The 15,236-nt window shown below is 40.8% G+C and overlaps 2 protein-coding genes and 1 long non-coding RNA gene across 4 annotated transcripts in view; 1 reads left to right on the top strand and 2 right to left on the bottom strand.

The window, feature by feature from the left end:
- Positions 1-14,401, bottom strand: part of ITGA1 (integrin subunit alpha 1) — a 168,128-nt gene extending 153,727 nt beyond the window's left edge. Inside the window, exon 1 of the mRNA XM_082649801.1 lies at positions 14,219-14,401. Within this exon, the coding sequence (XP_082505927.1) occupies positions 14,219-14,279 (61 nt within the window). The 5' untranslated portion in view covers positions 14,280-14,401. The remainder of the gene's footprint in view (positions 1-14,218) is intronic.
- PELO (pelota mRNA surveillance and ribosome rescue factor) lies at positions 57-4,760 on the bottom strand. The gene is made up of 3 exons (XM_082649802.1): positions 4,662-4,760; positions 3,759-4,502; positions 57-3,471 (listed from the first exon to the last, which is right to left on the bottom strand). The coding sequence occupies exons 2-3, from the start codon at positions 4,482-4,484 to the stop codon at positions 3,040-3,042; spliced, it is 1,158 nt and encodes a 385-aa protein (XP_082505928.1). The 5' UTR covers positions 4,485-4,502; positions 4,662-4,760; the 3' UTR covers positions 57-3,039.
- Positions 4,920-14,171, top strand: LOC309819550. 2 transcript variants are annotated; one of them, XR_014296443.1, is made up of 3 exons: positions 4,920-5,440; positions 6,097-6,144; positions 13,644-14,171. It is a non-coding gene; the product is annotated as an uncharacterized lncRNA (long non-coding RNA). The 2 variants fall into 2 exon arrangements; XR_014296444.1 differs by lacking the exon at positions 13,644-14,171 and adding an exon at positions 11,222-11,478.
- Positions 14,402-15,236: the final 835 nt, after the last annotated feature.

The raw sequence follows: 15,236 nt of genomic DNA, 5'->3' as shown, positions 1-15,236 counted from the left end.
CGATACTGAATACAAACTGCCGGTTTTATTTACTTGGAAAACCATCTGATTTAAAAGCAAAATAGTATCTTCCCAACAAACAGCTTCTACTTTGCGGAATTCACATATACACCATTTCATCCGTGTACTTTTTTTTAGCAACAAAGAGAATTTCAGTTCCAGAATATATGAACTGCAGAAATTATGAGTCACTTCTGTTAAAGATACTGTGAGTTTGATATCTGGTTACAGGGATTAAAAAAGGAAACTAAAGTTAATGACTGAAAGTAACTAGAGATAAAAGAAAATTAGCTTTACAAAGCTATTCTAGTGGCACCTGGGGGTGGGGGGGAATCCAACTTGTATATAAGGGAGTAATGAAAGTGAAATCCAGCATCAACTGTCCAGACGTAAAATTAGCAAAATATTTAACATATAATAGACCAGGAATAGCAAAACGTAATTTTATATGTATCATATCTGGAACAAAATGAAACAAATTGCAAACTTCTCATTTATTGAGCCTAGTGAGGGAAGCAATCTTTGTTTACAACAAGCACCTTATGGTAAATGGAAACTTACAGTACAACATTGCATTAATGTGAGAGGTATGTTATTGACAGTGTTTCCATTTGTTACCATATTCATTCCTTATTAATGAAGAGCAATTGGAATTAAACTAGTGCATATGATTTCCAGAGACCTATGGTTCATTTTGTTTTCTATAGAATAGTAAAAACTAATTATTTGAATTAATTTTGTATTTTATATGCTATCACTATTTTGATATTTACACCTATGCATCTAGGAAGATTTATACTCTTGATAATGGTATTGGTATAATATGTAACTTTTTAAAAATACAAATTCTTAAAGATATTTTAAATATGTTATAGACATATAAACAGGCTTTCATTTAGAGTTTTATAGATAATTTAATTGAATATTGGCAGCTTAGCTCTCTTAAAACTCAAATCTTTTTCTCTATGGCTGGCAACCCTAGGCAGAGATTAAGTAGCACAGGGAGAATAAGCTATTGCTTATGTTTATCAGCTTTGATTATACACAGCAATCAACTGGAGATGTTAAGATACAGATTGCAGTTCAATAGGTTTAGTGTACAGCCCTGGATTCCAGTTTCTAACAAGCTCTCAGGAGATGCTGCTGGTCCATGGACCACACTTTTGAATAGCAAGGCCTGAATCAAGGGCCTCAGCCTTGATGCCTATTGGAATCACCTGGGAGCTTTAATAATAATTTAAAGAAAACACTCCAGCATTGCTAGGGGTGTAAGGTTATTTAGTCTGGGGTCCAGTCTGGGTATAGAGTTTTTAAAACTCCCAAGGTGAAGCTAAGAGGCAGCTAAATTTGAGAACTTATGTCCTAAAATGTATTGGTCAGACTTACCATAAGCTTTTATTTCCCCTGGTTTTTATTACCAAGGATAACAGCTAGGAATAACCAGTTCTGCATAGATTATGAGCACGAGGCCCCAAATCTCCAAATTCTTCCTGAGAATATGATGCATTATCAATCAGGTTCTAACATTAAGAATCTTAGTGACTTCATATCTACACTCCTACCAAATTATTAATAACATACTTTTAATGGTATCTTAAATATTCATGAATTATAACGGAACAACAATCTGAATTATTTTGATTAGGAAGTACAATAGACATATAAAAATGTGGTTTTAAAGTATATGGAGGTGTCCACCCCCAACTATAGATAAAAAGGTTCAGATTAGTTAGGAAGTTTAAAAAAAATAATCCCCAAACCTGGCACTTACACCGGGAGAAAGGCTCAGACACAGACAGGACAAGCAAGAGTTTACTTAGTGTCCTTATTTGAAGCAGGCACCACTGATCCTGGAGTTACAGACTGAATTATCACTCTTTCTTCATAAGGCCTTTCCTAATTATTTTGCTAAGCTGAGATGTGTAAAAGGTCAAGATGCAATTACATTTCAAGGCCCCCTCCCTAACTCTTGGAAAAAATAATGAAAATATTTTAAACTCTCAGCTATTTGCCGCAATTCCCTAAGTATGGTAAAGAGCTGGAGTACAAATCAACTGCCACATACTAATGATGTGACTTAAACTTTCTGAACAGGCTTTCTCACCCCTAAAATAGGGCGTAGAGAAAGTCCATTAAGAATGTAAAAGCAAATACATATTCAAGGTAGCATTAAGTATTTAACTATGATAAGCCACAAAATAAATACATAAATGGTGTAGCAGTGCAAAGAACTCAAGTCCAGACTGGGGACTACTTCTAGGTTTGCCACTAATAGCCCATAAGCAAATCACATACCTTAGCCTCATTTTAAAAATAAAGGCACCTTAAATAGATTATCCTGAGAATCCTTAGCAGACCCAAGCTCAATGACCTAAAAATAACTAATTAAGTGCTCCTCTGAAGCAATTACGATTAGTTCTAAAGCAAAAAAAACCCCACCTTGTTACTTTTAACATGATTGGTTTAACAAGTCTCTTAAGAAAAACACATTTTAAAGTTGTCCCCAAGAAAATCTTCTAATTATTCAGCTATCATTTAAAATAGCAAATAAATTTAAAAATTAAAAAAAATGGAATGTGGGCGGAAATGGGGAGAAAAGGATCATTAAGAAAACCAGTGTAAGAACACCATGCCGAATTAAAATAAACAATGTAAACTGAAGATGAGATATTAAAAAGCTTTTCCTAAGGAAAACTACTTCAAAGCATGCAGTATGGGATTTTACAGTCTATTCCAAAGAATATACGGGCATTCGTTTTAAATATACAAAATGTTTCTAAGTACTGCGAATAACTCATAATTCTGAAATAAAATTATCCCAATTAATAAAGATGGTAATACATGGAGATTATTTCCTTTTATTGTTCAGTTTGAATACATGTCCTGCCAACCACAAATCACCTAGTGTGACCAAATACATGGGAAACCCCTGTAAGAATCACAAAGTGCCACTTTCGCAGCTTTCTGTCACAAGGATGCTGAGAAAATCTAACAGTGAAGGAGTGAGACACAGGTAGTCTCGATTATTAGTTCCAATCATTAATCTTCTTCGGAACTAGAATCATCCTCTTGGTCAGAGAGTTCAGGGACAGGGAAGCGAAGAATGGCAGCTATCCCAGTCAACTGGCTGAGCTGTTCCCCAGACACATGAAGACTGGAGAAGATCCTAACAGAGCCTGCGTTCTCCTTCACACTGTCCACCAGCCGCACGTACCGGCTCCGTGTGGCTACATCCTGGTGCCTGAAGAGCTCATCGCTGATGAGCAATGTGTCAACTGCCATGGCCTCATTGGCCTTCTCCACCTGCTTGAGTCCATAAAAAGCTCGGTCAGGTTCATGCTGTAACATTTTATAGAAGTCATCCAAGGCTTTTACTTCCCCAGCGGCTTTAGTGTCTGAAAGGCGGCTAGCTACTGTAGGGTCACAAAGGGCCTCTTTCAGGGAGTACTTGTGTCCAGAGGAGGCATGTACCTAGAATCACAATTACAAAAGTTAGACAAAAGATCTCTTAGAGTACCCATTAAACAGCCCACAATGACCTCAAGCCAAAAACACTGGTAAGGCTTTATATGTTTAAGGATTTAAGCCAAGTTTACTATATCAATTTGCTAGTCTCTTTTCATTTCATGATCTCACTTACAATCCCAGTCAAGTTAAACCTTCCTCCTCTTGTACTTTTCCTAGTTCTAAAACTTTAGGAGTCATTTACATAAACCCTTCTGCCCATTCTTAATTACCCCTGGGTAAGACTGTTTTACCTGAAGGAATTTGGACCGGTTTTCCAGGAGCACTTTGTTGTCCGTCTTCACTGCTTGTTGAAACATGTAGTCGCAGAACTGCTCCCTCACAAATCCTGGGCTGGCCACCAGGACGCACTTTACAACATCAAAGTGTATGTGGCGCTGGATGGCCTGGACCACCTGTTCATAGAACCGCTCCAAGGCCCGGTCGTGCTGGGAGCAGTTGCCTTTCCGTTTCCTAGGGATGTTCACTTCCACCTTGGCCCGAGTGAGGGTCATGCTGGGAGTGACTAAGCAGATATGAGCGAGGCCTTCCTGCATCACCACAGCCGCTACATCAGCGCTCCAGGCTGGGTCACAGGCTTGCTCGATGCGCTCCAGAACCACACTGTCCCACTGTTTCTTGGCCAGGGTGAACTGGCGGTTGGGCTCCAGTTCGATGGTGTGGTAAGCCCCCATCTTGACATACTCATTCTCCTGGATGTTAGTCCCCTTGACCCGCAGCTGGCAGGCTTGAGAGTCGAAGTCGATGGCCTCCACGCAGAGAGTGAGGGTAGTGCGGACCCGGTTGCTCCCTACGCTGCCCGTGGAGGACTCCGTTTGTACTTTGCGGATGGTGGAGGCGCGCAAGCTGTCGCCCACCTGCACTAGATTGTAGGTGTGCCACATATCCTCAGGTTCCTCGGGAACCAGGGTCACCTGGCCCGCATTATCTTTCTCAATGTCCTTCCTCACGAGCTTCATGATCTTGGCAGGGGCTCACTGCCAGAACAAGAGGAACCGAGGGGATCGCCACAAGGAAAGGGGTAGGGAGGGGAAAGTTTAGGCCGTGAAGGGGACGGGGTCCGGTTCCTACAGGCACTTGCCTGGCGGGAAGGAAACACTTTCTATATGACTCTAGCGGCTGGGGGGAACACTTACTTTAGCCCTTCCTTTTCGTGGTCTCGGGGCGCGCCGCGTCGGACCGGCGCAAGAGACACCGGCGAACACCTTCTCCGCGGTTCCAGCCGCCGTACAGATCAAGGGGCCGATGCAGTAAGGGCGCATGCGCAGCCCACGTCCTGCCTCCCGGCGCACGTTTTACGTCCGCAACGGGGAGGCGGGGCCGCAGCTTGCGCGTGCGCAGGCGCACTAAGCTGGGAGTTGTTTCTCGGAGAATAAACCACCCGAGGGAAGTGTACGGAATCTTTGCTGGCGAGTCATTCGTGTTAATGCTGAACTTGGACCTCCTAAGTTTTCTCTTCCACCCCTGTTTGTGAAGAATCTGGGGAGTTTGTGAGTGCAAACATATATATTTTTTTCAGCTGTGTGCGGTTGCCACGCTACACCTTCTCCCGCCGGGTAAATGCAATTTCAAAACTTACGGAAAAGTAAAAGGAACTCAGAAAAGTGCAGACTTGGCCCCAAGGTCCAAACTACGGCCCGCTTTGCTCCTGCCTTATCCGCACTCAGACGCCACACGCTTTTTGGAGCTGGTCTGTCCAGAAGCTGTTTCTTAAGAACGACTGGTCATGGTGCGTCTGGGCCGTGAGTAACGTGCCCAGCTGTTTTCTGCGCTTAATTAACCAAGTCTGCATGATCTGATTAACCCAGATGTTAGAACATTGATCCCAGAGAAAGAAGAAACCATCTGTGGAATTTACCCCTGGATGGACCTCTCAGTTGCTTGATCTGATGTCCTGAGAATCCCAGAATCCAAGGTTGGCAGACTCAGCTTTCCGCAGCTCAGTAGCCTGTGAAATGTTTACGGGGGGGAATTGGGTCTCGGTAGTTTAGGACGGGATCTTCACTGTCAAAGCTGAGCTGAGAGCTGAGGATTGGGGAAGTGGGGAAGGACTGTTCTACTATGACCGACCTTGATTGAATAGCTACAGAATTCATTGCTAAGAAAAACCTTACGTCACTTAACATTTTCGGGGGGAAGGAGAGGCGGGGGAGTTTGGGAAGTGGGGCTTGCTTCTTAAAAGGACCAGTGAATAGAATAAAGCCTACCAAAGTTTTCTTGAGAGTTAAGATGGGTTGGAGAGAAGAGGGCACAAATCTTCCCCATTCGCCTTCTATCTTATTGCGTATGGCATTTAAAGGTAAGCTTACCATCCTGAACTGGTGAGACAGGGATGAAAGGGAGCAATATGATGTTGGCACAAGTCTTGATACTCAGATCTCAGTTAACTTCCTCAGAGATTGTCAGGGGATACATAGGTCCCCTCCAAAACTCTAGTGTAAATTAGAACCAATATTTTGTGGCCTCTCTTCTCCCTCCTTCTCTTTCTGTACCTCCTTCCTTCCCCACCTTCCTCTCATACTGAGTGCCCTTCCAAAGTTCCTAACTCAGACTGCCTTCTTCTACTTCCAGGAGAACCCAGCAGCTTTTCACTGAGCAAGGAACTGATCACACTAAAGTGTGAGTATGGCTTGTGTCTCCAAAGGACATGTATCTTTTTAAAAGGTGCTTGTTAAGCTACAAGAATTCTTAACTGGTAGAGTGAATGTGTGTGTGTGTGTGTGTGTGTGTGTGTGTGTGTGTGTGTGTGAGTGTGTGAGTGACAGAGAGAGAGAGAGAGAGGGAGAGAGGGAAAGGAGGAGATGCTTTGAGATACTCCTTGATCACCTTTCTAAGTATAATCATCCCCCTCTTGAAAAATCTGCCAAGGATCGAAAACCACAGAATCACAGTGATAGGCACACAGGGACCTTAATAAATGTTAGGTTTTTACTGAAGAGCTATCACTTACTGTATATTCACCTGGAACTTTCCTATGCTTTTTCTAGTCCTCACCTGTAAGGTAAATATTTGTTATCCTCATACATAGATGAAGAAAATGAATTACAGAGAAGTTAAGAAATGTATTCAAGATCACATAACCAGCATTCAAATCCAGGTCTGCTTAATTCCACACTTTCTCTTTCCACTGACACAATTCTACATTTATGGATGCTTGAAATCATCTCTGCAACCCCAAAGATTATGTGCTATTACCCACTGCCATTTCCCCTTAACTCTCACCTTTGCCAGTTAAACAAAGACTCACAGCTTAGGAACCAACCTAGGGCATTTGAAAGGAAGGTCCCTTCCTTGCTCTTTTATTACTTTAAAACAGTCCTTATATTCTTTTCAATGTAATATTCCTTTTGCTCAGCCTAGGTCACCGTTGTAATTCTTGAGAAAGATCTAATATTCTACTTTAGAAAAATACACACATATTTCTACATTGAGAATCTATGGGAAACCCCCATAGACTGTTGATTCTGTGGTTCTTTTGTTTGTTTGTTTTAATTATGAGGCACACTGCTTTGGGCTGTCTTTTTAAATATAAATGTGCTTCAGTGATTGAACATACTACAAAACTTTTCACAGAATTATCATTTAATCTGAAACGTCTGTAATAGAATTTTCTTTTTAGTAACTTGAGCTTGTTGAATGATCAGGTGTTTTTCTTCTAGATTTTGTGTTATAACTTAGTCTTTCTAGATCAGTCATTACACTTTCGAGTTATTTGGGGTTCTCATTCCCTATTAATTAAAATCCAAATTCCCTGGCATTCAAGGCTTCCAAGACATGGCTTTACAAGCTTTATTTCTCCTTTAATTCAGAGTTTTTGATTTGTCTATCACTGATATCCTAAAATTAAGAAGTCACATTCTGTTTTATAATGTTACTAACAATTTAAAAAGATTCCTCTTAAAGTAAGTTTCTGTAAACCTTTTTCAGTTTTTTGAGATAATCCATGCATAGATAAGAAAATGATTAATTTTTAAACACATCTTAACGAGGAAAAGGTCTTAAAATGTTCAAAAATAATGTATGATGACAATTAGTTTTATTATACTTGGTTTGGAAAATGATCTTTACAAAATAAATAGCTAGCACTCTGATTATAAATATCTAGTGAAAATAGCAATAGTTTATTTAGAGAGAATGTGCTAACCTTAGATTGTACAAAGATGCCTATGTGACCTCCACAGGCAAAGTTAGTGGTCAACAGGGAGGGCTATTCAGCGAATTCAGGCAAAATGGTGAAAGGGAAAAATGAAAGGTTTTTTTTTTTTTTCTTTTTTAAAGGAACTTGCTGTACTCACTTACTATCTAAATTCCTGTAATTAAAACTACTTACTTGCAACTGTCACAGAACAATACAAAGCTCCTACCAAATAAATAATTTTATCAACAAAAGTGTGTGTGGGGGGATGTTCCTGTTTGTATGAATCTCTGTACAGTACCGGATCATTTTATTAAAAATATTACAATAAAATATATAATTTTAGGAACTGGTCAATACCCATGCATTTTCAAACTGTAGTACTTGGCAAACTAAAAGTATATAGTTAATAAGAAAATTTTGAAAGTACATTGTAATTTGTATTAATAGTATAGGATTTATAATAAAATATGCAGACCATTCATCTTAATCATTTGAGGTTCTAATGTGATTGATTTAAGTGTCCTATTTAAATTTAAGAATTTACATTTATTTCAGCAGATCTCAGATAGTTCATAGAAAAAAGCATATGTCTTCACTCCTTTTAATATTTGAATTATAATGATTTTTCAAATCAGATTTCTCACTTAATTTGTTTATAGAGCTCTACATTTGGATAAAACAATATTAATGCTTTTGCACATAAAATGAATTCTTAATACTAACCAGTACATATATTGTAATCTCCTTTTAAGATTTAGTTGACTTTTTCATCTTCCTTTTAAGTTATAGAAGACGTTAGATAAAAATTAGGTCCCTTCAAATATACATGGCCCTAGCTCTAACCACCAATATGATAGAATATTAGAGACGTTAAGCTTGCCAAAACTAGCGTTATTGATCCTGTGACCTGGAACATTTTTTTATTACTTTTACTGCCACCTTTCTCCTCCTGAAGCTTCCTTTGTAAAGGGAGAGTATTTAGAGGAAGGTCTGCTCTTGGGATCTGGTGAGGTTGCTGGTGCCAGAGGAGCAATTATCCCCTCAATTAGATACAGATTTGGCTCTGGAAGAGAACTGAGAAGGGGGACAATGTTCATATCTTTGTACCTAGAAGGAGTGTGTCTGAAATCTTATGATGCATGTTTTAAAAGTACAAAGAAACGTGATAGAAAATTGCATGTAGATATACTGCATGTTATTTATTATAATTTTCAGATGTATATTTTCCCACATTTCAACATCTCTTGAAACTTGGAGGCATCTAACCATTTAGCAATTATAATTGGCTTGGCAGTACTTTTCTTTCTTAATAGTACATAAAATAACGGTGCAGCATTCAGTTGATGGTGTCTTCCATTCAGTTAGATATAAATATGGGTAGATGGAAATATTCCAGGTGGGGATATAATTAAAAGAGACAACCTGACCCCTTAAGTATTTTATGAGTTTGTCTGTAGTCTAGTCTTTTGTGACTCGTTCAATAACAAATTTTCAAGTGACTATTATTCTAAGATGGTAGAGATAATGAACAAAGACCCTATCCTCACAGAGCATACAGGGAGCTGGGAAAACAGACAGTTAGATGTTTAATTTTAATATGTGGTATATTGTAGAAGCAAAAGTGCTAAGGGCCTACAAATCTCTGGGGGAGGGGTCCAATCTACTCCAGTGGGTTCTTGGAAATCACATTCATATGGGGACTTGAGGACCAGTAGCAGTGTAACTGCTTATGCAAAAGCCTGGAGACTGCAGAGGAGCTGGCACAATAGAGGAGCTGAAAGAAGCTTAATAATCATGAGGATGAGAATATATTCAGCTCATTTACATCTGCTGATACTCTACTGTACTTGCTTTGAGAGCGAATACAATTCTCCAGTCACAGACCACTCTGAATAGGCAACGTATTCTGACTTTAGCATTGTGACAACAGTTCCAAATATCTTTCATCTCAATTTCCTAACATGAATTCAGATACACTATTTTGTATTTCATACCACAGAAGAGCAGTGTAGGTAAAGAATAGCATTTTGATGCCTAATTTTCTGAATATATTTAAAACATGAGCTCCTTTATTTTATGAAATACTTAAGGGGCATATTAAAATTCAGCAAGTTCTAATCCAGTGGGAAGTTTGTTGGGTTTAGGTGTTGGAACACAGGTAGAGGAACATCCATCTAAGGAAGTAAGATCCACAGTTATAAGTGGTGGTCCAAGAGCTCATGCATCAAAATAGCATCATGACAGCAGGGAAGAAAAATAGGCAAACTAGTTTGGCATGTATATTTTATTGCTACTGTCACTGCCTATTTATTAAACAAACAAAATTCCTATGAATTTATCGCTGCCTTTACAGACATCATATATTGACTTAAATATATTCACTGTCTTCCATTGTGTGTCATTGGAGGTCATTTCTTTGTTATGGGTAGGTGGCTGACTTCCTTCCATATCCAGCCATTAGCTCACTTCTTTTAGAATAGGAAATCTTGCCTGTGAAAAAAGTCACAAAAGAAGACTCCTGCTTTCAGGCTAACTAAAATGTTTCTAGGGAGGAAAGATATATAACTCAATTAGGGATAATTCTATATTTGTATTCTTAATAACCAGAGATAGTAGTCTTATTTGACTTACAATTAATGTAGGGAGGGACATCATCTAATTTCACTATATACCTAAAAGTCATGGAAATAACAGACTCACTTAACCATTAATTAGATCTTTATCAAAGTCTTTTAGACAATTATGCTTGGATTTAACATTTAGAGGGCTGAGCAAGAGAGAAATGGACTTACATTTAGACAGCCTGGTATATTATTTCAGAGCATGAGAGATCTGAACAGGCTTTGCGGTTTATTAATTGGGTGACTTTGGTCAAATTAGCCTCTTAGTATTTTGGTTTGTTCATCTCTAAAATACAGATAATAGTTCCAGAATTTTCCCTTTTTTGAGATTAAAATGTAATATGTCCAAAATTCTTGGCACAGGGCCTCTTACCTAATACATTCTCAGAAAATATGTGCCTTTCAGCAATAAGTTGTGCTAGTATTTCTCTGTTATTGTTTGTCTTGACCCTTGTCCCCTGAGAGTTTGAATTCTGCCATTTGGACATGGCCAATGGGATGGCCAGGCAAGGCATTAGAGGGTAGAAGGAAAAGCAGGGGTATTCATTTCCCCTGCTTTCTCCCTGCTGTGCTTCAACTTTGGCACTAGCTGCATTCTTCTTCTTATGGCCACAGCTCCTGTCCAGTGGTCCCCCTCCCATAGCCAGAGTTCACAGTCAAGCTGACACCACTGCCTTCTCAGGCCTAGGAACGGCAGTGGCTTTTCTTCTCATGTTGCTTCAGGTACTTTCTTTCTACTATTGCTCATTCTGCATGCTCCAGCCATCTTTTGTCAGTTCCTTTATATGCTTCTGCCAGCAGTCCCTTGATTTAATTTTTTTCAGTTAAATCCTTTATATATGCCACTAGTTTTTTTGCTGGGACTTTGACATATATAAAATAACAATAAAGGGCTTCCCTGGTGGCGCCGTGGTTAATAATTCACCTGCCAATGCAGGGGACACGGGTTCGAGCCCTGGTCCGGGAAGATCCCACATGCTGTGGAGCAACTAAGCCTGTGCACCACAGCTACTGAGCCTGTGCTCTACAGCCTGCAAGCCACAACTACTGAGCCCGTGATCCACAACTACTGAAGCCCACACACCTGAAGCCTTTGCTCTGCGACAAGAGAAGCCACCGCAATGAGAAGCCTGTGCACCGCAGCAAAGAGTAGCCCCTGCTCGCCACAACTAGAGAAAGCCCGCACACAGCAACAAAGACCCAACACAACCAAAAATAAATAAAATAAATTAATTTTAAAAAAGCTTAAAAATTAACAATAAAGACTTCATTTGGACTTAGAGAAGGGCATCTTTCTTGATGAATCATTTTTAAATGTTGGGAAAAGCTAATACAAGGCAGTTCTAAATATAATGGGAAGTTTACTGGGATGGTTTGTTGGGTAGGTGGTTGTAGGGATGTAAACCCAGCTTTGAAGACTGGGGGGAGTTTGTTTAGATGGCAGGGGGTGGTAAGAAAGAAGGGTGGAGTGCTCTTCTAGATGCAGAAAACAAGATTACGTGTGCAGTAGTAAGATGAGCATGAGGATTAGCGGGAAATAAGGAAGTGGGACTGCCTATCAGGGGCAGTTTGTGTTCAGAGGTTTTGGTAGGCAGAACAATGGTCTCTCAAATATCTTCATTTCCTAATCCCTGGACCTGCAAATATATTACCTTATATGGCAAAAGGGATTTGGCAGATATGATTATATTAAGAATCTTGATATGGGGAGGTTATCCTGGATTATTCAGGTGAGCCCAAAGTAATTAGGATTTTAATAGGAGGAAGGAAATAAGGTCAGAGTCAGAGAAGAAGGAGATGTGATGATGAAGCAGAGTCACAGGAAAAGATTTGAAGAAGCTACTTTGGTGGCTTTGAAGATGAAAAGTGGAGCTGCAAGCCAAGGAATGCATGTTGCCTCTAGAATCTGGAAAAGGCCTGGAAATGGATTCTCCCCTAGAGCCTCCAGAAGAGATGCAGCCCTGCTTGCATCTTGATTTTAGCCTAGTGAGGCTTCTGACCCACATAACTGTGAGATAGTAAATTTGTCTTGTTTTAAGCCAGTAAATCTGTGGCAATTTTTTACAACAGTAATAGGAAACTGATAGAGGCATAGTAGGAGACAGAGGGTGCTGGATTAGGGCAGACCCTGAAAGGTCAGTTGAGAATGTTCGATTTTATCTGAAAGATAACAAAGAACCGCCAAAGATTTTTGACTAAAGACTAAGGTATAATGAAAATTATGTATTAGGAAGATGAATTAGAGGTTAAGTTCAGAATGAAGACAAGATGATGAGTTCTGCAGTACTGTGCAAGGGTGGGTATGGTGATAAGACCCCAGATTAGTTGTGGACTCTATGAATTGATGAGAAGTTTGTTAGGAAGCTGACAACATGATGACTGACAGGGTAACCAACAAAGGAAAGGAAGAAGTCAAATTTCAGATCCTTATTGTGTTGTGAAATGGGCATAAATATAGCACATATGAGGAACCTGTTGATTCTGAGATAACTGTAAACTCTAAATTTCAATATGATTGAATAATATGTGTATAGATATAGATATAATACATATATACACACACAAAAGAGAATTAAATGTAATTTAGAAACGTGTATGCATTATTTTCCTTTAAGTTCCTTCTTGGATTTAGCAAGGTTTATTACCCCCCAACAATTGCAGAAAACCCACAGTATACAACTTGTGGCTGTTTTAGGCATGGGGAAATAAAGTAGTTGAATTTAAAATATATATATATATGTATAAGAAATTATAATTTGTTTCTGTTTTTTCAAGTTTCATTGTCTTTTTAGAGGATATGCAGACCTCGTTTGATCATTTCTGCATTAGTGACTGCTTATTTAGTAAAATAAAAAAGGTACAACTTGAGTAGTTAGTAAACCATTCATATTTTGCACAACAACAAGAAAATAATGCAAACAACCTCCAAAAACTTTGAGCTGGAGAGGAGTCATAGGTCAAACACATGTAAAGGGTAGTGACGGTGGCTGATAAGGTCAACCATTCACTGGCTGTAAAGTGGTTCAGAAGTTGCCTCTGTTTGGATTATTGGCCCTTTTCACACAAAGCTTCACCCTATCTGCCTTCTCTTTCTTTCACCCTTGCAACTTTTCCCTCTCAGTCAGTAACTGGTAAAAAAGATCTGACCACGGGTTAATCATTTGGAAAATCTTAGAAAATGCTACGATTCAACCTTTTTTCTAAATTGAACGTAACTTTGCATCTCCACTGTGTTTGTCTCTCCTGAAAGATATCTGTTTATGAACAAGTAACAATACGATATTTTGCATTTAAAAATTTAGTCGGCTGTGTGATATTTACAAAGTAAATGTTCACTATTCCTTCCTCAATTTCAATAGGTTCCTTCTCCTGGGTCTTAACACAGAAACATCATTTCGAGACAAGAGGCAACTTCACCTTGCATTCTTCCCTTTCCTCATTTTGTAGCAGAAAATATCTTGAGTATCTGACAGCAAGAAAATGAATAATACCCACTCTTGAGCAACCTGAGGGTAGGAACTTTGCATATTATAAATCAGGTGCCCGATAGTTACCTCCCTCAAAAAAAAAAAAAAAAAAAGAAAAGAAAAGGAAGGTAGAAGCTATCAGCAAAGTCCTAAAATACCACGTATATTGTCAAAACAACTTTAATTTGAAAAGTCAGTTCCACCTTGTAAAGTTTTCAGCACCGCTCCCGCCTAACATTGGGGTGGAAGGTTTTGAAACGACATCAAACGTAATTCATAACAAAACCCAAACGCAGAAACTGCTTTCTGTACTCCAACCTGCCCAGAGTACCTGGAGCGCCGGAAAGTGGATCCGCGCTCCGTTCTCCCCTCCGGGCCGAAGCTCTGCATGCCTCCCTCCCCACTTTAAGCCCCTAGTCTCGAGTCTCGAGCTCAGGATATGCTCAGAGAAAAGCAGGGTCACTCACCGGTGAGGAGCCAGCAGCAGGCGACAGCGATCCCTGGGCTGGCGCGGCGCCGGGGGTCCATAGTTGGAGCGGCTGCAGCGCCCGGGGGACGCACTGGATCGGAGGGAAGGACTCGGCGAAACCACGCGCTGGAGCCGCGTTGCTCTGGGCCACTCCGCCCGCCGCCGTGGGTCTCAGTCGCTGGCCCCGTTGGCCCCGGCGCCTGGGAGCAGTACAGCGATTTCCTGTGTTTTCGACCAGCCCCTCTAAGTTCGATTCACGCTTCTCGCATCCCAGAGGGATTGCCACATCTCCCCGCCGTTCGCACTCTTGGTCTCTGAAATCCCACTGGCAGCCTCCCAGGCTCTGTCCGAGACATGGACAAATAAAGCCAGCTTCGCGGGTCCTTGTTTAGGCTAAAGTCCACGAGCTGCGAAGCAAACCTTAAAGGGACATCTGCCTTTCATTGACAGGGTGATTCCGCTCCCCGCGCCAACTCCCTAAGGTAGTAGGAACGCAGCCGAGGGCCGGACCTTCGGAGGGTGTCTCCAGCCCAGTGGCTCCGCCTTCGCACCCCTCACTTCTCCCGGGGTCTGGGCAAGGAGGGCACTTTCAAAGTGCCGTGCTCCTAGGCCCTTAAAGGGAGGCTGCTTTCCTGGGGTCCGATTGCGCAGAAGGGATAGGTCCGTTTATGCAAGTGAGCAGATCTGGTAACCCCCGTGCCTCTCCTGTGGACACTTGAACTTCGCTGTCCAGCCTTCTCACACTAATAGTGGGTGGGGGCGTCCACCCCGACACGCCCCGCTGAGGGCTTGGCTTTCACTTATGGAGGGTTTCCTTCCTTTATGGCGATTCGTGGTCACAGGGAGGCTTTTCTTTGGGAAGACTGTGATCAGCTGGGGGAAAGGAGAACCAAGACTGGGGGAAAACAAGAAAGAAAGAAATGCAAGAGGGAAGCGGGAGGGGAAGGAAGGGAGGAAAACAGTCTCGTTAGAAATGGAATGTGTGTGGGCAATTTTGTTTAATCTGAATTAGGATG

This window comes from Grampus griseus (assembly GCF_964374135.1).
Source record: "Grampus griseus genome assembly, chromosome: 3".
Classification (NCBI taxonomy): domain Eukaryota; kingdom Metazoa; phylum Chordata; class Mammalia; order Artiodactyla; family Delphinidae; genus Grampus; species Grampus griseus.
This window is presented reverse-complemented; position numbering and strand designations above follow the sequence as displayed.